General features: G+C 53.3%; 8 protein-coding genes across 8 annotated transcripts; 4 read left to right on the top strand and 4 right to left on the bottom strand.

The window, feature by feature from the left end:
* Positions 1-44: 44 nt before the first annotated feature.
* On the bottom strand, positions 45-1,360 carry BDP55DRAFT_703285 (uncharacterized protein; the record flags this gene model as incomplete). Its single annotated transcript, XM_060577958.1, has 4 exons — positions 45-379; positions 449-522; positions 706-1,005; positions 1,108-1,360. The coding sequence occupies 4 exons, from the start codon at positions 1,358-1,360 to the stop codon at positions 89-91; spliced, it is 918 nt and encodes a 305-aa protein (XP_060431184.1). The 3' UTR covers positions 45-88.
* Positions 1,361-2,289: 929 nt separating this feature from the next.
* On the top strand, positions 2,290-4,646 carry BDP55DRAFT_93498 (uncharacterized protein). The gene is made up of 5 exons (XM_060581329.1): positions 2,290-3,199; positions 3,255-3,294; positions 3,352-3,772; positions 3,847-4,010; positions 4,068-4,646. Exons 1-5 carry the CDS (start codon positions 2,448-2,450, stop codon positions 4,344-4,346), a joined length of 1,656 nt encoding a protein of 551 aa, XP_060431183.1. The 5' UTR covers positions 2,290-2,447; the 3' UTR covers positions 4,347-4,646.
* A 1,281-nt stretch (positions 4,647-5,927) lies between these two features.
* BDP55DRAFT_93461 (uncharacterized protein) lies at positions 5,928-7,356 on the top strand. The gene has a single exon (XM_060581328.1). It carries the CDS (start codon positions 6,044-6,046, stop codon positions 7,073-7,075), a length of 1,032 nt encoding a protein of 343 aa, XP_060431182.1. The 5' UTR covers positions 5,928-6,043; the 3' UTR covers positions 7,076-7,356.
* A 191-nt stretch (positions 7,357-7,547) lies between these two features.
* Positions 7,548-10,194, bottom strand: BDP55DRAFT_660168 (iron-sulfur cluster transporter ATM1). Its single transcript, XM_060574602.1, has 2 exons — positions 7,774-10,194; positions 7,548-7,721 (listed from the first exon to the last, which is right to left on the bottom strand). The coding sequence occupies exons 1-2, from the start codon at positions 9,821-9,823 to the stop codon at positions 7,639-7,641; spliced, it is 2,133 nt and encodes a 710-aa protein (XP_060431181.1). The 5' UTR covers positions 9,824-10,194; the 3' UTR covers positions 7,548-7,638.
* Positions 10,195-12,264: 2,070 nt separating this feature from the next.
* BDP55DRAFT_608008 (glycoside hydrolase superfamily) lies at positions 12,265-14,894 on the top strand. The gene is made up of 2 exons (XM_060571130.1): positions 12,265-12,431; positions 12,492-14,894. The coding sequence occupies exons 1-2, from the start codon at positions 12,317-12,319 to the stop codon at positions 14,777-14,779; spliced, it is 2,403 nt and encodes an 800-aa protein (XP_060431180.1). The 5' UTR covers positions 12,265-12,316; the 3' UTR covers positions 14,780-14,894.
* A 1,303-nt stretch (positions 14,895-16,197) lies between these two features.
* Positions 16,198-17,066, top strand: BDP55DRAFT_767363 (uncharacterized protein; the record flags this gene model as incomplete). The annotated part of the gene is made up of 3 exons (XM_060580987.1): positions 16,198-16,347; positions 16,400-16,481; positions 16,675-17,066. Exons 1-3 carry the CDS (start codon positions 16,213-16,215, stop codon positions 17,064-17,066), a joined length of 609 nt encoding a protein of 202 aa, XP_060431179.1. The 5' UTR covers positions 16,198-16,212.
* Positions 17,067-17,264: 198 nt separating this feature from the next.
* On the bottom strand, positions 17,265-20,378 carry BDP55DRAFT_93407 (alkaline protease). The gene is made up of 6 exons (XM_060581327.1): positions 19,800-20,378; positions 18,256-19,751; positions 17,999-18,202; positions 17,863-17,950; positions 17,535-17,800; positions 17,265-17,465 (listed from the first exon to the last, which is right to left on the bottom strand). The coding sequence occupies exons 1-6, from the start codon at positions 19,917-19,919 to the stop codon at positions 17,339-17,341; spliced, it is 2,301 nt and encodes a 766-aa protein (XP_060431178.1). The 5' UTR covers positions 19,920-20,378; the 3' UTR covers positions 17,265-17,338.
* A 753-nt stretch (positions 20,379-21,131) lies between these two features.
* On the bottom strand, positions 21,132-23,957 carry BDP55DRAFT_549544 (family 20 glycosyltransferase; the record flags this gene model as incomplete). The annotated part of the gene is made up of 3 exons (XM_060568938.1): positions 21,132-21,679; positions 21,741-23,685; positions 23,832-23,957. 3 exons carry the CDS (start codon positions 23,955-23,957, stop codon positions 21,132-21,134), a joined length of 2,619 nt encoding a protein of 872 aa, XP_060431177.1.
* Between the last annotated feature and the right edge of the window lie 206 nt (positions 23,958-24,163).

The following is a 24,163-nucleotide window of genomic DNA, read 5'->3' as shown; positions in this document are numbered from 1 at the left end:
ATGACTATGATCGGGCGAACGTAGTTACTGCACCGTAGACCACATCTCATTCTCCGTCTACGTTACTTGTACACTTGGAGAGTGTTCTTCATGCATCCTTGGTTGCCTGCAAGTGCTCGGTATTCGTTGCAATGCTTTGCTCCAAAGAGATCCAACCAGGCCTGCCCAGTCTCTTCAGAATGCCTTCTGCCCTTGCAACTGGCTTCACTGTGACAGGGTACTCTTCATCGTGGAAGTTATCGGCAAACTTCCTTCCCGGATTCTGCCTCCGAAGGATGTCCAGGACGATATCCCAATTCATTGGATAGGCAAACGCGAAGATGCGTTCGCCCTTGACATCAGGAAGAATAGCCGCTGCAACGTGCAGAGCAGCATCATCCTCGACATCAATGAAGTAGTGGGGAAGATGTCAAGGCTCCGGGAGAGTCTTTCCCTCAAAGAGCTCGACGATAAAGCCGAATGATGATGAGCCTCCAGTTTGAGAAGGCTCGATGCTTCTTCCAAAGTTGAAGTCAGGAACAACTATCAATAAGTGAAATGGTTGTTAGCATATCCAGCCTTATCAAGCTCGCTTATCAAAATCGAGACTTCTTCTCTGTCTCATTGAACGTCGACTCAACTTACTTGAATCTACCACGATATCTGGCCGCTTCGTTTTGTTCTCCTCGTAGAACTTCCAGATGCTTTGCTCTTGCTATATTTTACTTGCGCCATAAATCGCTCCGCCGTGTTCAATGCCCCATGGAGGAGGTGCCCAAGCCAGTTCTTTGGCGTCGTGGCTATAACTTTCTACATCCACCGTTTGCCCCTTAAGAGCAAAGAAGTTTTCTTTCTTGAGTGGCATAAGTGTCGAGGCTGATGAAGTCAGAATGAACCGTCTCATACTCTGTTCCTTGTACGCTGCCTGGATAGCAACCATGCCACACGTGACGGCACCCCCAATCACTTCGGCTGGGTCGCCGTTGAAGTCTACGACGGTCGCAGTGTGCACAAGTATGGATACCCCTGTGGAACTGAGTTAAAACCATAGTACTAGGAGAAGTGTAGGCAGTTATACGTGTCCAAGGAAGCACGAGGTCCTGGAACTTGATGTTGAGCATCACTCACCTTTCATAGCCTCATCATACACGGCATCAACTTGCATATCTGGGACAATATGAAGTTCGAACTTCCCTGTTCCATACCTAATCTCAAAGTGTGGGACAAGCCAAGCACTCTTCTTCGGGTTGCGGACCGTTCCGCGGACCCTATAGCCATTTTGAATGAAATGGTCTGCAATGTGAGACGCAATGTAGCCATTGGCACCAGTGATTACAGCGATCAATCCCTTGGGGACGACAGGGTTTTCAATGGACGACATGAGCGACTTGGCAATTGCAAGTATGGCGTGTGTCTGTGTTGAAGCTCGAGTTCAGACGTCCTAACGAATGAATGAGTTTAGATGCGTGCGATATGGTGCGAAGGCAAGGTGATGGAGAAGTCTGATCTGGAGGTAAATCACATGGCACAGTCTTATACGATCTCTATTAAGTAGTATGCAGCTGCCATTCAAAACGATTTTGTCTACGCGGCCGGTTGGAAAAAACAAAGATCTCCGTCAAGTGGGTTGGTGACTCGGGCTCGACGTGATGCCTCCGAAACACGGAGCGGAGGCAGTGGGTTTTGTCCGTCATCACCTCGAGCCGCAAGTCGAAAGAAGTTGGCTCTTGTACTCTTGAACGACGGATCTGAAGTAACATCGTTCCATCGACCCAACCTTCCTTGACTTACAATGAGGGAAGCTAAAAGTAGCATAGCTTGTGCCAGCCCCGAATGCTGTTCGTCCCAAATTGAAGCTCGGATTGGCAAGTTCTTCTTTTCGTTCAAACTCTTCGAGTATTCCTGGCATTATACGTCGACTATATTTCCATATGAGATTGCGGGGACGATTCAAGTCCCATTGAGCTTTTCAACATCCGAACGGCGTGGGTACAGGGTCAGCAGCTCGTCTTGGGTTCCGTGGCCGTCATTGGAAAAAAGAATGATGCATAAATTTGCGAGAAAGCGTAGGAGTTGATCTCAGCGCCAAGTTGCACAATAAAACCTCCTCCCTCTCTCCTGAATATATTGTTGATCTCCCGTTATCTATCTGAGGGCGTTGGGTTGAGCACGATGCTACGATAGCGTGTGGACTGGATGCACCGTAAGCTGCGTCATGATGCATGACACCCTTGCATAGCTGAACACCAGCTGAGGTTAGCTCAGAGCAGCGTACTAAGTAAGCAAGGCTGTGATAAATCCGGCCATCGCAAAGTTCATCAGCACCAAAAACCTCGAGCGTCAATTACGACAGGTCGCCGCAATGTATTGGTCTCTGAGCATTGTGTAGCAGATGGTGAGCCCACCAACGAATGGCCTTCAACACCAGAAGACTCCATGTTTAGGAACTCTCCATCATCGTCGAAACCATGGAGAATAAGCCCAAGCAGATCCGTTTCGAAGGGGATGGGTTTGAGGACTGGTCAGACCCACCGAGCTCGCCTCAACCGTCACCAACGCCCAGTGTCAGCTCTTTTCAACGCGACTCTCGCCCTAAACGGGGCACGACGCGGATTCCTTCACGAATTGTTTCCAAGCGTGCATTGATACACCTTGGATACTCCTTTGCAGAAGATGGGGACACAGTCATTGTTCAGCTGGCACTCGGACAGGATCACATTGAGGAACTTCTTGAGCTAAGCAAAAGGATCCGAAGCTCAGACCAGGGGACTTCGGAAGTAGGCGATAGTGGCGAGGCAGACCACCCAGATGAAGATGGAGGTTTTGACTGGATCAATGTTAACGCACCTGATACGGAGGCGCCGCACCTGAGCACTGAGAAAGGTGAAGGATTCCATGAGCATGAAGACAATGAATCGACAATAGAAGACACGGATTGGGATTGGAACGATCTTGAAGGTCCAGTGATCTACTCTGGGGTTCTTAACCTGAACAGCACAAAATCATCTATGGACAATGACATGAACTCTACCACCGGAAGACTCTTAGCTTGGAACCAGGAGGAATCAGATCTCATCAATGGAGCTAAGACACAGCTCAATACAGTACACGCAGCAGAGTTCTACATGGATCGCGCCGGCAACCAAAAGGTCACGCTTGCCTGCCCCCAAGACTATGAGTTTGGGGCTACGGGCGAATCCCTTGTTCGCTTGAGATGGCTGTGAGCATAACCCAGGTCATTGAGCGAATGCCAGATCTAATCAGAAAAGCTCTAGACACGTACAGGCCGGGTCCTTGAACATTGCGACTATGGAGGTAAGCTCTGAAGAATCATAGGCAATTTTGCATGTGGTCATTGACTGACAAACGAAGACTTTGATATCAGACTGTCCAAACATATCTCAATCACTAAGACTAGTAGCACTTACAGTTCTGAGAGAAGTCGTGACAAAATGTGAGAGGTCTTCAGAAAATGGCTCTTATCTCGAACCGGGCTCAATGATTCAGTACATCGGGAGATATAACAGCTCACTTGGGATATATGAAGATGAGGACACCTCTGATACCGAACCGGTAGTCTTCATCTCTTCACCTCACATTATTCTTACCGACAGGCCCTCCGCCAAAAGATTTCACGGGAAGCACTACATGAGGAGTCTTCGTGAAGTTCTCTACGGTTACGACGACGAAACACACTCCAAGCATGACTCTCCTGGCCGAAAATTCAAGCTTGACGAGAAAAGGCAACCTCAGTTGAAAGTTCCTCAGCTTTGGTCATTGATAGTTGGTGCGGGTATGGTATCCTTCCGTTTTAGTTACCAATTGCGCACGTAGACGGCATTTACTAATACCTCTCGACCGTGGTAGATTTGATCATCACCTTCTCAGAACTCTCGCCGCAGGAAATGCAACAAAATCTGATCACTGTCGACCCAACAAGATCGTCTGCGGGACTATACACCGTCAGACTCATTGACGAAAAGGATATGTGCCGGTATCATGTTGTCATTAAAGCGGATTGGAAGTATGCGGTGAGTTTCGATACACCTCAGCTTCGTTTCACTAGTAGTTTTGCTAACACGTCGCAGGACTTCCTCAAGCATGCGGTGGCACTAGCACTCAAGGGTCAAGGTTGTGTGAATGCAGCTTCGTTCGTGCTAGTCAATGATTATTGGGGTATGATCACTGCGGACATCTGGTTACACTTACTCGCGAGCGAGACCATCGAAGACTATGTCTTCGGGATCCGTGAGAAGCACGAGGCACAGCGGAGACCCAATGAGGAGTTTCACGCCTTGTCAGAGAAGCTTCTCACGGCGGGAAGTCGGAGCAGCCTAGGCAGTCGCAGAGCCTCGCGCCGAAGGTAAGAAACGCGTAAGGCCTTCCACCTTTTAAACACTTGACTGAGGCATTTTCTAGTTCCTTTCGATCAGAATCCAGAACCACAAATTTTGACACAACAGACATCGATATGCAGATGGTTCTGCATCCTGGCATGTGGGAATATGGCGGCGACTCTCTCAGTCCTTCGGAAGAAGGAGTAGAAATCGGTAGCGATATGTTTGAGACTTCAACTATGTCGTTTGACTCGCACTTGGGTGTCGACAACTCTTCCCTTGACGGTACCGTTGATTTGACCACATCCATGTCAGAGACAAGCTTCAGGCTGAGAAACATGGCGAATTTCGAATCCTCCATCTCGCTTGGGGGCGTTGAGGCACCCAAACTTTTCAAACTAAGAAAGGAAATGAGTGATTCATATCAACAGAATGGAGAAGTACGTGGAACCATATGTGCATTCCATTCTTGACCATGAGGCGCTGACGATGAGTCTTTGTACAGACTGAGAGCCCACAATTGCAGCCTGGTCAGTCAGCTGGCAGTATGGCTCAAGAAAGAAGATTTGTTCTGCCACAGAGACGAAGGGCTCGATCTATGTCAACTGGGACTTTGGAATCTCACTTGACACCTGACATTAATAGGTCACGCCGCAGACGAAGCCGAAGCCGTTCGATGACTCCAAGCTTTACCTATGCTCGTGACTCACCACTGGAGGCAGAGCCGCTTCCGTATTGGTTCGATGATCAGGAGCAGTTCAGGAGAACTCGAAGTGACGCAAGCTCATTTAATGGCTCGTGGGCTAGAGAAACTCCCGATCGTGAATTTGGAACGAGCTATTTCTCTGCAGGGGTCCCGTCAATAAACTTGGCAGATCTGGACTTTGTGCCATTCCTTGCCTGGAGGCTGACTTGGGACGATGATAAGAGGCCGCAATCTGAGATTGAAAAGACCCTTTCTCAGCTATTGGGCAACCTGAATATGACCATCGAGTTGGACAAGGTTGGAAAATGGTACAAGGCTTCGTTCGAATGCACCAAGGGCGAGCTTACCCAGCGACTGGCTACCTTGTTGCAACTGTCTCCGCCCAGCACAACTGGAAAGACGACTGAGAGCATGGCGCAGCACTATGCCGGGGCGGATGTAGATAAAGAACTCAAGTCTGGAGCTGACGCCATTCCACACCAACCAGATCTGGAGGACAGCATCAAACTTGAGCAGTCTACCGGAAGCCTCGTAGCCCAAGCTTCGACGCTGTTTGGATCCACCGAGAACGAAGATAACGAGTTCGACCCGAAACTTGGAACCAGTACACACTTCCGCCAAGATTGCGGTCAAAACCATGAGGTATTTCTGCTGTCAAGAATCTTCAGCGTTTCCCAGAGTCTCCTGGGCGCTTTTCTACCCAATGAGGGGCGTCTAGAACATCATCCGGTTTGCAAACGGTTCTGGGGTTCGGTCGATGCAATATTGAGGGTAGGAGCTTCGGGCTAAAATGCATGTAGTTTCCTGAACTGACATCATTCAGGGGCTTCAGTGGTCGATTGACGAGGCCAAAGGAACCGACCAGCTGTCCTGGGTCGTGACACGGCCAAACACGCCCTTTCCCCCAGGGGAGTCAGCCTCGATTTCGGGCTCAAAAGCTCTCGCAGACTGCGATGACTGCAGTAAGGTTTTGAAGTATCCGTCGCCAGAAGAAGCACTCGACCATTGGCACAAGGTCCACATGACCTCTCCATGTCTGCACCATGCAAAAAAGGGCCGGGTATTCGATGATCCCTGTTTTGTCTGGGTACGCCGCCAAAAAGCCGAAGAATCTAAAACTCTAAGATCGAGGGAGGCTCCAAGAAACGAAGTGGTTTCGTGTCTAGAGTTGTTCTACGAGGGATTACAAGACATGGTTGACCAGACAGAGGAGCTCCATAAGCTGGTCATGAGCGTGACTAGCTTGGGAGACTCGGTCAACTGCCATGACAGCCGACCTCACCTTCCTAACAGCATCGTTGAGGCCTTTGAGCGGATAATAGGCTTGTTCGTCTTGAAAGCTAAAGAGATTTCCTGGATGAACAGACTCGCTGCTACTCATGATTCGTTACACGGCCGTCATGCTGAGCGACGCTTGATGGATCTTAAGAGAAATGGAGCAGCAATCTCAGAGCGTGTTCGAAATCATCTTGACCGAGCGAAGGAGGATATCATACTCCTCGGAACCAGCAAGGGCGATATGGATAGGATCATCATCGCCCCGATAGGCCCTGAGTTCCTGGCAGTCGCGCTGATCAGCAACCTGCAGAACAACATCTCCAAGCAAGGCACCGCTGAAACGGTCGACCTCATCAGTCACTACCGAAGCCTCACCGCCAAACTCCGGTTCAACACCAACCGAAAGCCGAAACGGCAGGCATTTGTAGAAATCCATGCTCTTGAAGAGGAGTTGGAGGCTTTACAAACGGTGGTCGCTTCTCAACAAGGCCTGCTGAGAGCGTACCAGAGACTCTTTTCTCCCGTGACTTTCAAGTATCCCACGACCGACTGGATCTACTACAAAGAAAGGAAGTCGTTGTTCAAGCTTGAGAGCAAATGTGTGCGCAGACAACAACGTCGCTTGGCGGAACGCGACAGGGCGCTTGGACTTCTTCGGAAGAAGGTGAGGGTGTTGAGAGACGAGACGAAGCAGATAATTGAGATTCTCGACGAGGGTCATGGGAAGGCGATTCGAGTGTTCACCATAGTGACGTTGTTCTTTCTACCATTGTGAGTATCCTCGGGTTCGCTTGTGCAATCCCGACTAATCGTGGTTTTCAGATCATTCGTTACGAGCTTCTTCGGTATGAACACGACCGACATCAGAGATACCAACTACGACCAGAAAATCTTTTGGATATCGGCCCTCCCCGTCACGTTCGGTGTCATAGGCTTAGCATTTTTGTACGGCTACCAGTGGGATGCGATCGCGGCATGGGCAAACGGGACCCTGGAAACGGCCGAAAAAAGTGTAATTCCCCATGATTTCTTAAACGAGGAGGTGCCGACTTGGACGAGTACAGCGGAACCAAAAGAAACTTGGCTGCCAAATCACGGACGAGCCAGTGTGACCGGGTGGAGGTATAGAATGTCGTACCTGTCCGCACGACAACGGCAGAGAAAGGGCAGAGTTTCTAGGAAGAAGACGGACGATAGCCTCTTCCGGCCATAGCATTCACAAACAAAGCCTCATGAAGCCATGCAGACTTGGAGAGAGGTGGGTGGTATTGAGGCTGAAGCTAAGCGGGATGCTAGTTATGATTTTCGAATAAATAAAACTCAATGGACATGGTATCTTTAGCGTGCCGCAGGTGGCTTCTTCGTATCCTCCTCTGCCTGCTCGCGTTCCTGGCCATCCGCATCGAAGAGGGTCTCTTGGGCTACACAAGACGTCAGTCCGGCTACCACAATCAAATAGAACGAGCGACCTACCACTCCAGAGCTCAGCATAGAGTCCACCCCTGTCAATAAGCTCACGATGGGTGCCCATCTCAGCGACATTACCCTCCTTCAGCACGATAATGAGGTCCGCGTCAAAGATGGTGCGCAGTCTGTGGGCCACGAACACACTGGTCCGTGCCTTCTCACGCAGAATGCTGTTAATGTTGAGCATGAGGGCCTGCTCGGTATGGGTATCCAACGCGCTTGTGGCTTCATCGAAGAAGAGCAGAGGCGGGTCCTTAAGAAGAAGTCTGCTGACGGCCAGACGCTGCTTCTCTCCGCCGGAAATCATCAAGCCGCGCTCTCCCACCTTGGTCTGGTATCCATCGGGAAACCGTTCAATGATTTCGTGGATGCGTGCGCGCTGAGCCGCGGCGATGACGCGCTCTGGGGGCGCGGACATGTCGCCATATCGGATGTTGTGCTCGATCGTATCGTTGAAAAGCGGGGTGTCCTGAGGGACGACACCGATGGCCCGACGGAGGGAGTCCACCTGGACTTGGCGGATATCCTGATCGTCGATAAAGATGCGGCCAGACTGCGCGTCATAGGAACGGAAGAGAAGTCGGAGAAGGGTAGACTTGCCGCATCCACTGGGACCAACGACGGCTACCTTTTTGCCGGCGGGGATGGTGAGAGACAGGTTGCGTAGGATGGGCCGATCGGGGTGATAGCCAAAGTTGACGTCTTCGAATCTGATCTGTCCACCCTTGGATAGAACCAGAGGCTTCGCATCCGGTTGGTCCTTGATTGTGACGTTTACCTTTTGCAGGTTGAAGAGCGTTTCCATGTCGAGCAATGACTGGCGTAGCTCTCGGTACACAGAGCCGAGAAAGTTGAGAGGCACAGAAAGCTGGAATACAAGCTGGTTAACCATGACCAGGTCACCAACGGTAAGCGTGCCTTGGGCAACACCGCTGGCAGCCAGATACATCATGGCTGTGAGGGCCGAGGAGAAGATGATGTTCTGTCCACTGTTGAGGAACGCTAGCGAAGTCGCAACCTTGATGGAGCTCTTCTCGTAGGCCTGGAGTGCCTGGTCGTATCTCGCGACCTCGAATTTCTCGTTGTTGAAGTACTTGACAGCCTCATAGTTGATCAAGGAGTCCACAGCAACGGTGGATGCCTTGTTATCAGCCGCGTTTGCTTGTCTCCTAAACTTTGTTCTCCAAGCTGTTGTCCAGATGGTGAAGGCGGTGTACCCAACCATGGTAAGCACCGTAATGGCGGCGAACTTGGCACCATACTGGTACGTCAAGATACCGCAAACCATTGAGATTTCCATTGCAGTCGGGAGAATGTGGAGAACCATGCTCGTCAGCAAGAAGCTGATACCCTTGGTACCTCGGTCGATCGCCCTTGTCAGTCCACCGGTCTGCTTGGACAGATGGAAGCTGAGGTCCAGCCGCAGCAGGTGATCAAAGACGTTGCAAGCGACTCGGCGGATAGCCTTCTGGGCAACGGAGGCAAAGACGGCGTTGCGGAGCTCCTGGAAGATTGTCGCGCCTATCCTCGTCGCACCATATGCCAAGATCATACTACCCGCTATTGTGACAGCCGTACCCCCGGTTGCGCCCAAGTCGATGTTCATGGAATCCACAATGCTCTTGAAGTAAAAGGGAACCTGCACGTTCAAGACTTTGGCGCCAATCAACAAGGACACAGCCAATCCGACGCGAAACTTTGTGCTCAAGCTATCCTTGGGCCACAGGTATCGCGACATCTCCTTCATAATGGCCCAGTCGGCCTTGCGCTGCTCCTGTGTAGACTTTTCGGGTGTTCCGAGAGGGTCGACGGCAGCACTCTTCTTCGCCTTGGCAGAACCTGCCTTGAGCGACTGCGTCGCAGTCTTATCGACGCCATTGTCGGCGTTCGTCGTCGCCGGCGGCTTCGTTTGGTCGCGTCTCGAAGGTGCGCTTGTTTGGAAGATGCGGATGGGGGCCCGGGGGCTCTGAGGGAGCCATGCCGGTCGGTAGAACTGGGTGTGCGAGATGCCTCGAGGGCAGGCCAAAGGAGCCTTGGTGACGGCTCGGATGATCATCGTAATCGTGCCCGGCGCCGCAACTCGATCATCTTCCTCGTGGAATCTGCGGCAAGGTGTGTCAGCGGATGGCGGGGTTGAAGGGAGCTGAGCGGAGCTATCGATAAACGATCCGATCCCGGGGAGCGGGCGGGCGGGTTGCTTCGGAGGAGGTGAACTCGCTCAACTCACCACAATTAAGAAGTTTAGGCAGCAGACATGAAACCAATATGACTTCTGAACGATGCTGGAGGAAACAGCTGGAACATGGGACGTGGTTGGGTGTCAAATGCGGCGATGATGCACAATAAGGCGTAAAAGTCGCAAGCACCGGGCTCGGCATTGCTGAGCGCCTCGGCCGGGATGATGCAATCGCCGGCGCCTAAGGCACCTTGGGAGCCCGCCCGATTAGCTTCACACCGAGCACACCGAACACACCGATCTTCCACAACTCACCGAGGCCAGCAGGGCGTATGGATGCTTACCGATACTCACCGAGATTCACCGATGAAGGACTGAGGTCTGCTCCCGCACCGAGCATTTTCGCCGACCTTTGGGAAGAATGGGAACAAGAACCATTTTGACCCAAGCAAAAGTTCAAAGTGCTGCCATGGCATGACCTATCATTTCTATGTTTACAGATGTTCAACTAAGGTGACACCGTGACAGAAGTGAAATGCATCCATGAGGAAGTTGCCTTGCTCAATGCCAGCATCGTTGTCCACAAGCCTGGAGTGCAAATCAGGCGATAAGGCGAGCGGCAACACTGTGGAGGTGACGTATGCTTCGCCGCTCGGAGAATTCGGGCTCCTAAAGGCAATCCCAAAATCGCCAAGCTTCGGTTATCGCCCTTTGAGCGGGCCGGGGGGCTAGAGTCATGTCCGGCCGGTGCGGCTCACCCGTTCTTAGAACCGTTGCTTGTCCATCGCCAGCGAGGCCGTACTCTTCTATTTCTAGAGCTGGGTGACTGGATCCAAAGACACAAAGACACTTTATCGGGCTCACACGCCGTTCTTCCGGCCCAAGGGCGGTGTAGTGGCTTAAAAACCTTCAATGTGTGACATTCCGCATAATAGTAAAGATTTATCGCCAGCGTCAGGGGCTCCGGAGCGTTCGTGCCGGCGGGTGGCTTCAAGCTGATTAGGAACTTTAGAAGTAAGTCAGCGGCATGGCGGTGACTCTTGTCAAAGATTGAGTGGGGGTCCCATGTAAAGTTTTGATTGTTGATGTCGGCCTCGCCCGCCCTCCCATCCCTACCTTGAGGTATGTCTCGCCATCGACTCACTGTCACCCTATCATCAGCCCCTCGGACGCATGTAAAGCAAGCTTCGCCGCGTGACCTCGCACATCTATCTAGCTTGAACAGCAGGCCGTCCGTGGTGGCCGTACCAAAGGGCTTCTCGACGCTTCTAGCTCAGCTATGGGCCAGCTTCCATTGAGACCTGATATTTGGGACTCGGAATTCCGTCACTTCAGCTCACAAGATTCATCTGATAACATCGCCAAGCAAAATGGCGCACTTGTGAATTGTGATTGGAATAGTTCAATGCTACCATCCACGTGGTTTAGCTCGCAGATGTCAAGATCGCCTCCGGGATCTGCGAGCAGAAAAATACCCCTTTTAGAATACTGCGCATTCTAGCCCGGTAGCCCCCAAAGGCGAGGCCGCTACTTTTAGCTCCCTTTCCCAAGTCCACGGGCTCCGATTGCAGAGTTCTAGTGCGTTGAGCAGGGAATAGCATTATTCGAGGTCCCCCTCCAGCTCCTCTACGGAGAAAGCCACGCGTCGCCCACGTATATTTCGGATTTCCCGTCATGGGGCTCGGGTTTTCCGCCGCCCTGGAAAAGAATTCTCGCATACATTTGACCCTGGGAAATCGGAGGCTCCATGATAAAGACACTTAAAGGCCATTAGAGATGTGGCTCAGATGTGGCCCGCTTCGCAGCCTTAATTTATTGTGATTCTCCTGTGCGACGCGCGATATCGCCTCCCGCCGCCGCTTACAAAGTTCAACACCAAAGCTTTGATGGTTGACAGCGTAACGTAGAATAGTTGTAAAGTCGCAAGAAAATATGCAGAAAATACAGTGCGCTTTGACAATTCGAACGAATGTGATTTTGATATTCTTCAGGCGATCTATCGTGTCGATGAACAAGAGCATGGAAATAAGGCCGAGATCTCAGCCCGGTGACCGGGAGCATCCCCCACATGCCGGGTCGTGGAACTTCGCCGATGGATGGGGCTCACCGTGGATCATCATCACCACGAACTACGGAGGTAAACTCGGGACGTCGGCGCTATCGCCCCATCGGCCGCGCAACGATGACGGCGGAGCATGAAACTACAATCCATAGGAAACAGGAGCAAACATGGGAAAACAGGGGAAAACATGGAAACAACTTTTGATATAAGTTCAGACGTTTCGCCAAGATGTAGACTTGAGATGAACACCCATCAACCAGTTTCATTCTTTTGCTTCATCCACTATTAAACATTCGTTCTTTTTGCCCAGCATGAAGGTTTCTACTTCTGCGGGCGCGCTCGCCGCTCTTTCTTTCGTTTCCTCTACTATTGCAGCATCGAACTCTTCTTCTACCCTCACCAACGCCATTCTCGCTGACGGATATGGTATGTAGACGTTTCTAACATGTGACAGCTTTCCACTCATATCTAATTTCTCTCCAATAGTCTCCCTCGGCCGTTTCGACGATGCTTACCAAAAGGCCAAGGCTTTCGTGGCCACTCTCGACACCGCCGCCAAGGTTTCCATCATCACTGGACAGAGCGTTACCGGCAACACCACCTGGACCGCTCTGAACAACAAGGATGGTGTTTCCGGTATCAACTACCAGTTCTATGTCTCCGGCTTCAGCATGGCCAACGCTCTGACCATGAGCTGGAACCGTCAGCTCATCGAGGAGCAGTTCAAGGCTATCGGTGATGAGTTCTACGGCATGGGCTACAACCTCATCAACGGACCCGAGGCCGGCCCGCTTGGCCGCACCCCCTACGGCGGAAGAACCCCCGAGACTTTCGGTTCCGACCCCTACCTCACCGGTATCGCCATGGGCAAGGCCATCTCCGGCATGAACTCTGCCGGTGTCATCGCCGGTGGTCGTCACTTCCTTCTCAACGAGCAGGAGACCAACCGATCCTCCGGTATCTCCGCCACCACCACCAACGTCTACTCCTCCAACGCCGACGACAAGACCATCCACGAGCTCTACTCCTGGCCCTTCGCCGACGGTGTCCAGGCCGGTATGATGGCCGTCATGTGCGGTATGACCCGCGTCAACGACACCCTCTCTTGCGAGAACAACGCCCTCGTCAGCAAGCTTCTCAAGAAGGAATTCGGTTTCCTCGGCCTCGTCTTCCCCGATGTCAACTCCCAGTCCACCTCTTACGGCTCTGCCAACGCCGGTCTCGACTACGGCTCCAGCACCTACTGGACTGAGGACATCCTCAGCGCTGGTATCACCAACGGAAGCTTCACCCAGGCCCGCCTCGACGACATGGTCGTCCGCAATGTCATCGGATACTACTACGTCGGCCTCGACGACGGCAAGCAGCCCTCCAAGGCCTCCACCACCGAGTATCGTGACGTCCGCGGCAACCACTCCAAGCTCATCCGCCAGGTCGCCGGCGAGTCTATCGTCCTCCTCAAGAACTCCAACACCTCCGGCCTTGGTCTCCCTCTCCAGAAGCCCCGCACCATCTCCCTCTTCGGAGCCCACGCCGGCCCTGCTCTCGCCGGCCCCAATCAGCCCTTCAGCGTTCAGGGTACCGACAGCGACGTCTACCAGGGTCACCTTGCCTCCGGCACCGGATCCGGCCAGCTTTCGCTCCCCTACCTGGTAACCCCTTTCCAGGCCATCACCCAGCGCGCCATTGACGACAACAGCATGATCTGGTGGCTCCTGAACAACACCTACACCTCCACCTCGTCCGGCGGTATGTCTGGCGGCGGCGGTAGCCCTCCCGGTGGTTCTTCCAGTAACAGCACCGGTGGCGGCATGGGCGGCAGCACTGGCGGTAACAGCACCGGCGGAGGTATGACCGGAGGCGGCGGCGGTGGCCTCGGCAACCTTGGCCAGGGTACCGCCATGACCCCTTCCTTCACCAACTACGCCGAGAACTCCGAGGTCTGCATTGCCTTTATCAACTCCTACTCCGGTGAAGGTGGCGACCGCAGCCTTCTGTACGATGACGAGCAGGATGCCATGGTCACCTCCGTCGCCTCCAACTGCAACAACACCGTCGTCGTCGTCAACACCGCCGGCCCCCGCATCCTCGACGCCTGGATCGACAACGAGAACGTCACCGCCGTCATCTACTCTGGTCTCCTTGGCCAGGAGAGCGGTAACGCTATTGCCGATGTCCTTTACGGCGACGTCAACCCCAGCGCCAAGCTGTCTCACACCATCGCCAAGGACGCCGACGACTACCCCGTCTCCCTCTGCTACACCGAGGATTGCGACTTCACCGAGGGCGTCTTCATCGACTACCGCTACTTCGACTCCAAGAACATGACCGTCCGCTACCCCTTCGGCCATGGCCTCAGCTACACCGCCTTCACCTACGGCAAGGTCGATGCAAAGGTCACCAACCAGACCGCCGCTTCCTCCACCTACCCTACCGGTACTCTCGTCCCCGGTGGTGAGGAGGATCTTTTCGAGGAGGTCATCAGCGTCAAGACCAACCTCAAGAACGAAGGTGGCGTCCAGGGTGCCGAAGTTGCCCAGCTTTACATCAGCTTCCCCTCCGAGGCCGCCCAGCCTCCTCGCGTCCTCCGCGGCTTCGAGAAGCTCAACCTCGCCCCCGGTGCTTCCGGTGACGTGACTTTCAGCGTCCGCAGACGCGATGTCAGCTACTGGGACACCGTTGCCCAGCAGTGGGCTATTGCCAAGGGCAAGTACACCTTCTCTGTCGGCTCCAGCTCGCGCGACATTCGCGCCTCGGCGGACATCACAATCTAAGGCAGACTAGCTTTGAGTTTTTTTTTTCTTTGTACATACTTTTTTAGAAGTCAACTGTCCTTGACGTTTTGATTGGACTCGCTGTGCTATAGATATAGACTAGATACCTCTTGCTGCAATTCATTCTCTTCTGCAACATGTTGTAATTTTGCTCCTGAATTAGTGTGTCCCATGACGAATAAATGACTTAAGTACACCTAATTTGACCGGCATTGAACATTTCTCGAGACATTAGAAGTGAAGGCAAGGCTTGGCTCCCTCGTATATTCACCATGGTACGCTCCTCCGATGGATGAACCAGTCCCTAATATTCAGATTATTGCAGTCCGGAGAAAAAGAAGGAACTAAACAAGATGACACGATCAAGACCAAAAGCGACCTAGACGATCCCGGTCCTGCCCCTGGAAATTGTGATTTAGAGATATTCATCTCGTTTCAGCTACAAAGCCTTCTTCAAACCTCTTTCATCTACATCAACAATTCTTTACTACGACACATGAAGGCTGTGGGTAAGAGGCATTGGTTCCCCCTTAGCTATAAAGACTTCTTGGGAGCCTTCTTCAACATCATGATAAAAACTTCAACAGCATCACGACTTCTGAAATGGCGCTACGGCAATCATATCCATTGGCCCCAGTGCTTCCACGACCACATCGTCCACAACACTTGCGGGAACTTGACCCTTGAGCTCGAGCACAACAAGCCTATCTCCAGACCGAGAAAATCCTCCTGTCGGAGCAATGGTTGGCGGCAGAAATGCCGGCCTTGTGGTCATGAAATTGAGCGTACGACTTCTCGAACAGCATCGTGACTTCTTCAGGACATGGCGCTTCTTCAACAACATCGTGACTTCTTCAATATTATTTCAACTTATTCCACAACATTACGACTTCTTTACCATCATCGCGATTTCTTCATCATTTTTTTACTTCTTTACCATCTTCGCGGTGTCTTCCTATCAATAACTACAGCACAGGCTTAGAAAAGACAGGACACCATCGTGACGAGCGGCTTCGGAAGCAGCGATCAACAGCAAGTCTTTCCAAGAAAGAGCCATCTGGAAAGATGGACTGACTTTATATTCAGGCTCTGCGCAAACATCTACTCCAGCCAGACATACCGCTTCGAAGGCTTCCTCTCCATCAACACCATCAGCACATTGATGCCACACACAAGACATTAAATAGAGGCTTTGATTCAGCAGTGACAATTTTGAATCAGGTAAAAAGTCTGCTCCGAAGCCTATTTCGACATCATTAGCACATTTGTGCCATGTAAACGATAGGTCATCACCATGAGCAGGTTTGGAAGCAGCGATGAAGAGTGAGTCATTTCCAACAAGAGCGACCCGAGTTCCGGGTTGGTCTCTTCTTCGACTGGAAATATATCAGACCGTATTCATCACTTGAAAGGATCCACGCTGACGAATTGGAATGTACAGGCTCCTCAAGACTGGCCTATTCTCAGACTGCCAGGTCAAGTGCGATGGCAAAACGTGGAACCTACACATGTCCATCTTGTGCGGCCGCTCCGCATACTTCATGGGATTCTTGGTTGGCGATTGGCCGGTATTTTCACCTGAACACAGACAGACTGGAAACGTTTCTGACTTGGTTATAGAAGGCCAAAGCTGGCATTGTCGAGATCACCTGCTTCACTGCACAACAGATGGACTGGATCATCTCCTGGATCTACACCGGTAGTAAGCAAATTCCTCCCCTTCTCTCATATTTGCTGTTATCCCCTGCACTCCTTTCATGAGGATGGGCGGGAACGGCAATTGGCTTACAATCAAATGACTGGGTACAATATGCATTTCATCCATACATCAAGCTTCACTATAAAAGTAATATAAAGGATGTTGGCTAATTGAAGATTGATGTACTAACAAACAGAATTCGACTTTCGCAGCGTTGAGCAGAACAACACGCTCCTGCACACCTCCGTCGAACTCTGGACGTTGGGCGATTACTTCCTTGTGCAGAACCTCTGCTCTCGCGCCGAGCAGGTGTTCGTGAACCTGACAAGGCGAGCACAAACGGCACGCTACCACCCCGACCCCCAAGATTGGCTCAATGCCGGCCGCCTGATCTACTTATACTACGTAGATATGGACAGCACGCACAGCCTCAAGGAAAGATTCGTGGAACTTACACTTGAGAAGGCATGGGCCAGGAAGCAGAATCTCCAGATGCCTGAGTTCAAGACTCTTTGCCAGGAGCATCCCGAATTTGGGAATGACTGCATGATGAAGCTTGTTGACGATCGTATCTCACGGCTTCAGTGATCTGAGATACCTGGGCGGGGATTGAAGACACGAGAGGGGTCCCTGAATTTTGCTTCCAGACGATTCCGCACCTGAGATGAACATAAAGGGGCTGGATGTGCATTGGTGGGACTCGGGAATGGGTTTCTAATATGAGTTACAAAGGCACGACTGACATGGAGACGGGACATCCGTTGCGAGGAGGAGCTTAATGCCAATGCTGCATCTACAGGGGCTCCAACTTATTTACCTAAGTTACTTACAAACTTCTTACAGAGAACGTCTAGCTTCCATCAGTACCACCTTCCGCTGATCGTGCTGTTCCCGGTTTTCGGCAACACCGTGAACTTGGTCGTCAGACCCTTCCAGCTCTCACTTTTCTGAGGGTCAGCAAAGGGTAGAAGAACCGCAAACCTCATGCTATATCCAGGTCAGCATCGTCTGAGCCAAGGTCCGTCGCCTGCTGATGAAGATGACATAAGAACCTACGTGTAGTTCCCCGGTGTCATGACACTCCCGTCACTCAACTTGCCGAACCAGTAGTACGTCGTCGTGAACCCACCCGTCGTTAACGCATTCCTCGCCACATCAGTCTCTGGGAATGAGAATATGTCGCTGGCGTTGTGACGAGCGGGGTTGAAGCTCGATGTCTTACCAGCAGAGGCCCAGGACGTGGCCGAGCCAATGTAGCCTTGTGTTCCAGACTCGGGAGGGTACTTCCAGTCTCGGGCCTCGTCATAGTCGGATTCGTAGATCTGGCGCCCTGGATTAATATCAATCTGGACTGCAAAGGGTTTGGGTGTTGTGGTTAACTTACATCCCACCGAACCTCTCTTGTTCCCCATTTGACCTTCATAAACATCATGGGGAAGTCCTGGCTACCACTGGCGAGTTCGAAACTGAAGCTATATATCGAATTAGCTTCGCTCGTACCTCATCAGTGGCAAACCCACGTTGTCTTGTTGCTGTACGCGCTCGTCGACCTTAACCACGGGTAGGTCCCATGGAAGGGACTCTTCATCTGCCTCTGCAAGTCGAAAGCAAGTCCCTGGTATGGAATGCCGACAGTCTCCTCGTTGCTGCCCTTGACGAGGAGGCGGCCTCCATAGACTGGGAGCGCTGTTTGGGTGACACCCTCGGGTACCTCAAAGACAAATCTGGTAAAGTCAGCATCACGTTCAATAGCGGCGATCAAAAGAGAGATACTCACTCTGCCCTCCTCTCCTCTCCGGGACCCAGCACAAAGTCGTTCGGTATCGACGCCCTCGCCGAGATATTACTGGGCACAATCTCCGCCCTGTACCTAATTCTCGGCGTCTCTCCCGGATCCCGTCCATCAAACGCCTTGAGCATCTCAACCCCAGCCCAACTCTCAACCTCGAAGCTATAACTCACCATTTGGTTACCTCCATTCCGAACCATAACTCCTTGATCTGCACGGAAATCGGCAGTGTCATTCAACCCGAACCTCACCAGCTCCAAGCTCGTTCGATACCCAACAACCTTGCCAGCATCAACAAGCCCGCCGCCAACTTGCTGCGACGGCGCCCTGTACGTCTCATCCGCCTCACCACTGTACAATAACCAAGGCAACGATGCCCCCGTCGAGATGATCCTCATACTCAGCTCCCTCGCAAACCTCTTCCCATGAACACCTCTCCCACCATGCCTGGAGATATACAGCGCCGCAACACCAGCAACATACGGCGTAGCCATACTCGTCCCAGACAACAACACAAACTCGTTGTCATCCCCACCAGGCCACGTACTAAACACATCCGTCCCAGGCGCAGCAACATCAGGCTTGACAGACAAATCATACAACCCGCCCCAACTCGTAAAGTACGACGGACGCAGGACATCTTCTCCCGTCGCCTCGTCACGCTTCACCTCCGCGCTCGCGACACTAAGCACGTATTCGCCTGAACTGCCCGTGCTGGCGTAGTATGCCCCTCCGTTCCCCGAGTTCCCTGCGCCAATGGTGACGACTACGCCCTCAGCAGCAATCCGGCTCGCGACAACGGCCCACGCGTTGTTGGCGAACCCCCCTCGGCCGCCGATGCTAGCGGTAATAACGTCCATACCATCATTGTACGCGCGGAGAAACGCGTCAATGATGGTCGCCTGATCCGTTCCATCCCCCGGCCCAAAGACCTTGTATGAGTACAAACTCGCGTCAGGCGCAACGCCAACCCACCCCGAGGAAACATCCTCCCCAGCGAGGATACCAGCAACATGCGTCCCGTGCCCTTGCCCATCAGCCGGATCGGAGTCAGGCTGCTTCTCCGCGCCGACAACCCATTCGTCCCCGACGAGGTCCCAGCCGCCAGCAACCTTGAACCCGGGGCCGAACCCCGCGCCGAGGGCGGCGTGCTTATACCATACACCCGTATCGACGATGCCGACCTTGACGCCCTGGCCGCGGATACCTTGTTCGTGGAGTTTATCGACGCCTGTGGCCCAGTGAACTGCGTGCGCTGATGCCGCGCTCGGGTCGGCTGCGACTTGGCGCTTGACGGGGGCGATGAGAGTTGCTTTTGTATTCGGCCAGACAGCTACGATATCCGGGAGGACGAGGAGGGATTCGAGAGTGTGGTTGTTTGTTTCTAGACTTGCGCCGGAGAAGATTGATGAGTCGTAGGTTTTGAGGACGCGGATTCCTGTGGAGGAGGAGAGTTCGTCACGTTTGGCTTTCGTATGGGTGCCCTACTTGCAGTCAGTTTGAGGAGCTTCATAGGGACGGAGGAGACTTGCGCTGGCAAATTCGATGATGAAGCGGTTTGCTTCAATCTCACGAGAGTCCTCATCGGTGGTATCTTGAGCGGTGGCTTTGCCCATTAAGGCAAGGGTGGATAAGATCCAAAGACAGCGCATCGTTGCTTTGCGAAGATCTTCACCTTGGCCTTCACAAACTGATTGTAACTGATGAGCGCATCGCGATGGGCATAGTGACTGGCATTGCGAGCATCCTGGCTTTTAAACCATCGCGATAACTCACCGAATACTTCTCTGTGCACATTGCGCAGTCCCCAGCGTTGCGTATCAATTGCCCCGCATCTCGTGCGAGCAAGGGTTCTTAATGTGCTCGTCGACAATCCAGTCTCGGGAGAGGAAGCTCAAAGAGGGAGGTCGAAAGCGGTGCTGGGTCCGTTATCGCCATTTCAGGATGTGCCAAGACAAGACTGGGTGAGCGGATGAAGATTATTCATGAGCTGATGGACGGATTGAGTGAAGTCGAGTCTTTGCGATGTTTGTTCGGTTCTTCACTGGTAGCCACTCGTCGCATCGTTCATCAAGTCGCAAGATACTCACATTGAAACAAGAAATGATATCTGCGCAATACTAAGCAACAGAAACCTCATCCAAACCCGGACATTGTCGCATTCGCCAAGAGATCCACTCAACTAGGATCTTGAACCTGCGCAAACGTGCTCCAACAGGAGTTGCCAACACGAATATTCCCATCCCAGATTGCTACGGGGGGAGAGGCCGTGGTGCTGTCAATTGCCAGCCGCAGTCAGTCTCACACGATCAGGATGCCAGTTTCATCCAAACATCTCCAATTCCAAACAAAAGATTCGTCCCAAAGAGCAAAACAAGCTTGAATTGAGTTCCGACCATGCCGCCCGAGCGTATGCCAGGGACCGGGCTGTAGATCCGACGATCTCGAGCACGGCCGCTGTCAATGTGACGTTGTTTTCTGGAGCGGTTACACACACCAAATTGGAGTGCTGAGTACATGTGAAAGAGGCATCACGAAAATATTGAAAATACAGAAATCAGGTCCAATGTGTAGGATAAGAATATAGTCTATATGCATCTAGCCCGTCTCTTTGGGCTGTCCCGCTCCCATGCTGAGCCCTATGCATCATGCCTCGTATCAACAACTTCCCCATGTTGCTGGATGAATTGTCGCTCTGTTCATCGGCGTGTGTGTCTGTGAATATCAAAACAGGTTAAAAACGCAAATACCGGCGGCTGAAAAAATAATCAAGAATGCCGCTTTCTATCCATACTCCCGGCTGTATGACTCCCCCAGCTGTATGCTATTCTTCCTCGTTACAGCTTGCTCTGCTGCTTCTTCAGTCACTTCTCCGACTCGGGAATATGTCCCTCAACCGTGCTGAGAGCAGCCAAGTTGACCTGACCAAAGTGCTCATGAGCCTCACCGCCGAGACCGACTCCGGCCAGCAAGGCGACGCACTCGACCACGTCCTCGGGCTCCAGCAGATGCCATCTCGCAAGGGTGACCTTTGTGCTGGCGCCGACGGTGACGGTGAAGATGTGCTCGTGCTGGACCTCGGTGCCCGATAGGCCGTTGAGAGCGCGGAACATGTCCTCGTCGGTGAAGTCGTCGCCCAAGCAGAGAACGAACTCGACGGGGCCGGGGTGTTTCTCGGACGCGGGTGCCGAATTGTAGGTGTGTACGAGACGCTTCGCAATCTCGCCCTTGTTGATGAATGTCGGCCTGACCTCGAGGTTGGCCTTGCCTGCCATGACTTCGACATCCCACTTTTGAGCCACTGTTGACTCGAGCTCCTTTTGGCATTCGCGGGCCATGTGGATGCCCTGCTCGGGGTCGGCAAGACGGTAATGCCATGTGAGGGCGCAGCGCTTACGCTCGACAAAGGAGCCTTGTCAATGTTAGCGGATGTTCTTGTTGATAGGAGTCAGTGAAGGGCATTGCAAACGTACCGGGCACTCTGTCGGTGAAGGACTGGAAGCAGGCCATGACCTCAGTTTGCCAGCCCATGTCGAATTCGTCGGCGAGGTTGACCCACTCATCGGAGCCAGGGTTCTTCATGAAGCTGCCGTGCTCTGCGCTGAAGCCAAGACCGGCAATGTGGCCGAGGTGCTGGGTGAGGAACTCTTGATCGCGTCCTGAGATGATCCACACAGCGTTCTGCTCGTCGCTGGCAAGAGCCTTGAGAGTTTGCAGGACGCGCTCGGAGGGAACGGCGGCGCTGGGCTCACGGACAATGGGGGTAAGGGTACCATCGTAGTCGAACATGAAGAGGCGCTTGCCGGCATCGCGGTAGGTCTTGAGGAGGGTGGCGCGATCGAGGAGCGGGGTGGCGGCAACGTTCTTCTGGGTGCCGAGGACGTGGACGTGCTTGCGGATGAAGTTATCGATCCAGCTCTGGACGTTTCGGGTGGTGACGTGGTTGTAGAGGTTAGCCTGCATGTGCAAGCGCTTCTCGGGGGTCATTGTGAGGGCGTTGTTGATCTCGACAGCGACACCGCTGAGGTCCCAGGGGTTGATGTGGATGGCGTCCTTAAGGCTACCAGCGGTACCGCTGAACTCTGAGAGGATGAGGGGGCCGTGACCTTCGCGCTGGCAGATGACATACTCCATGCTAGTCGTGTTCATGCCGTCGCGGACCGAGGTGATGAGACCAATGTCGGCGGCGCGGAGGAGAGCAAAGTACTCGTCTTGGCTAAGGTACTGGGGGTAATGCTGGACGGGGGAGAAGCCCAAGCTGCCGTACATGCCGTTGATACGCATGACAAGCTCGTTGACGCGGGTCGCAATGCGGCTCTCGGATCCATCGTCGTCCTTTTCCTCCTCGATGCTGGTGGGGGAGGTGACTTGGATGAGGACGACCTTCTCGCGCCAGTCGGGGTACATTTCGAGGAAGCGCTCAAAAGCCTGAAGCTTCTGGGCGACACCGCGAACCGAGTCGAGGCGGTCACGGCCGACGACAATTTTCTTGCCCTCGTACAGCTTCTTCAGAGCGTCATACTTTTCGGTAACGGCGTCGGTCCAGGCGTACATTTCGCACTTGTCGGCATTGATGCCAATGGGGAAGACGCCGACCTGCACGCGGGCACCGTAGGCGTCGACTCCACCACTATCCGAGGGGAAGCCCAGAACACGGGTGCAGCAGCTGGAGAAGTGGCGCGAGTAGCTGTAGGACTGGAAGCCGACCAGGTTGGAGCCGAGGACGCCCTCGAGTACCTCCTTGCGACGCGGCAGGCAGCGCAGGAACTCGGAGGAGGGGAAGGGCGAGTGAAGGAAGAAGGAGATGTTCATGTTGGGGACGCGCTGGCGGAGCATGCTGGGCAACAGCATCAGGTAGTAGTCGTGGACAATCACAATGTCGCCGGGCTTGTAGAGGTCGATAATACGGTTGGCAAACTTTTGGTTCATGCGGTAGTAGTCGGCCCATTGCAGGCGCTCCTTGCGACCGTCGGTGGGCTCGTGCTGCTTGTAGTGGAAGAGGGTGTAGAGATCGTGCTCGGCGTAGCGGCGCCAGCGGCTCTGGTCCTTGAGGAGGATGCCCTCATCTTGCTGCTCGTCGTCGTCGCAGAGCCAGACAGGCACCGTCTTGATGGTTTTGCTATGGGCGAGCTGGGTCTCGAGGCGGGCCTGGTCCTCCTTGGGAAGCCAGAGGCCCTCGCTGGGGGGCGGCGTAGGCAGGCGGGCATCGCTGTCGATGGGAATGGGCGCGGAGAGGGTGTTGAGGGAGGAGAAGTGTACGGTCGTTGCGGGTGGGGTGCCAGGCGGAGAGAGGACGTCTTGGGGCGTATCGATCTCACCAGTCCAGGCGACGACGGTGTGGTTCCAGGGCGTCTCGTCGGAAGAGAGGTAGGCAAAGGAGTCGAAGAGGGCGGACTGGCCGCGGCGCGCCTTTAATTCCTGTGAGGGCGATGATGTCAGCGGGGTTGCTCAGGATCGCGAGATCAAGGGATATGGTGGAGTAGCGCGATTGAGAGGATTGAGGGAGAAGGAGAAGCTGTAGGCACAATGGAAGCGACTGTTAAGGGAAACGATAGAAGACTCACCCAGTCGGAACCTTTGCGGTACTTGAGGGAATGGGGAATATTGAAGGTGGCCGAGATGATGTTGCCGCTCAGCTGCAGGTCTGGGTTGGCGCTGCGAATCTGGGAGAGGGACTCGCGACGGCCCATGGCGGCGAGGGTCATGCGCTTGAGGATGTCGCCGGGACCTGGCGACGGAGGGACCTTGTTTGCGTTATTTGTCGACGAGTTTGAGGGTGACGATGTCGGGTTGCTGGTGATGTTGCTTGTGCGAGTATGAGAGTCGTGGGTTGTGTAGTTGGAGGGAGGGAAATAACTGCTGTCGCTGGGCGATTGGGCGCGCGAGCTGTCGGCAG

Source organism: Colletotrichum godetiae, assembly GCF_030913485.1.
Source record: "Colletotrichum godetiae strain CBS 193.32 chromosome Unknown BDP55scaffold_15, whole genome shotgun sequence".
NCBI lineage: Eukaryota > Fungi > Ascomycota > Sordariomycetes > Glomerellales > Glomerellaceae > Colletotrichum > Colletotrichum godetiae.
This window is presented reverse-complemented; position numbering and strand designations above follow the sequence as displayed.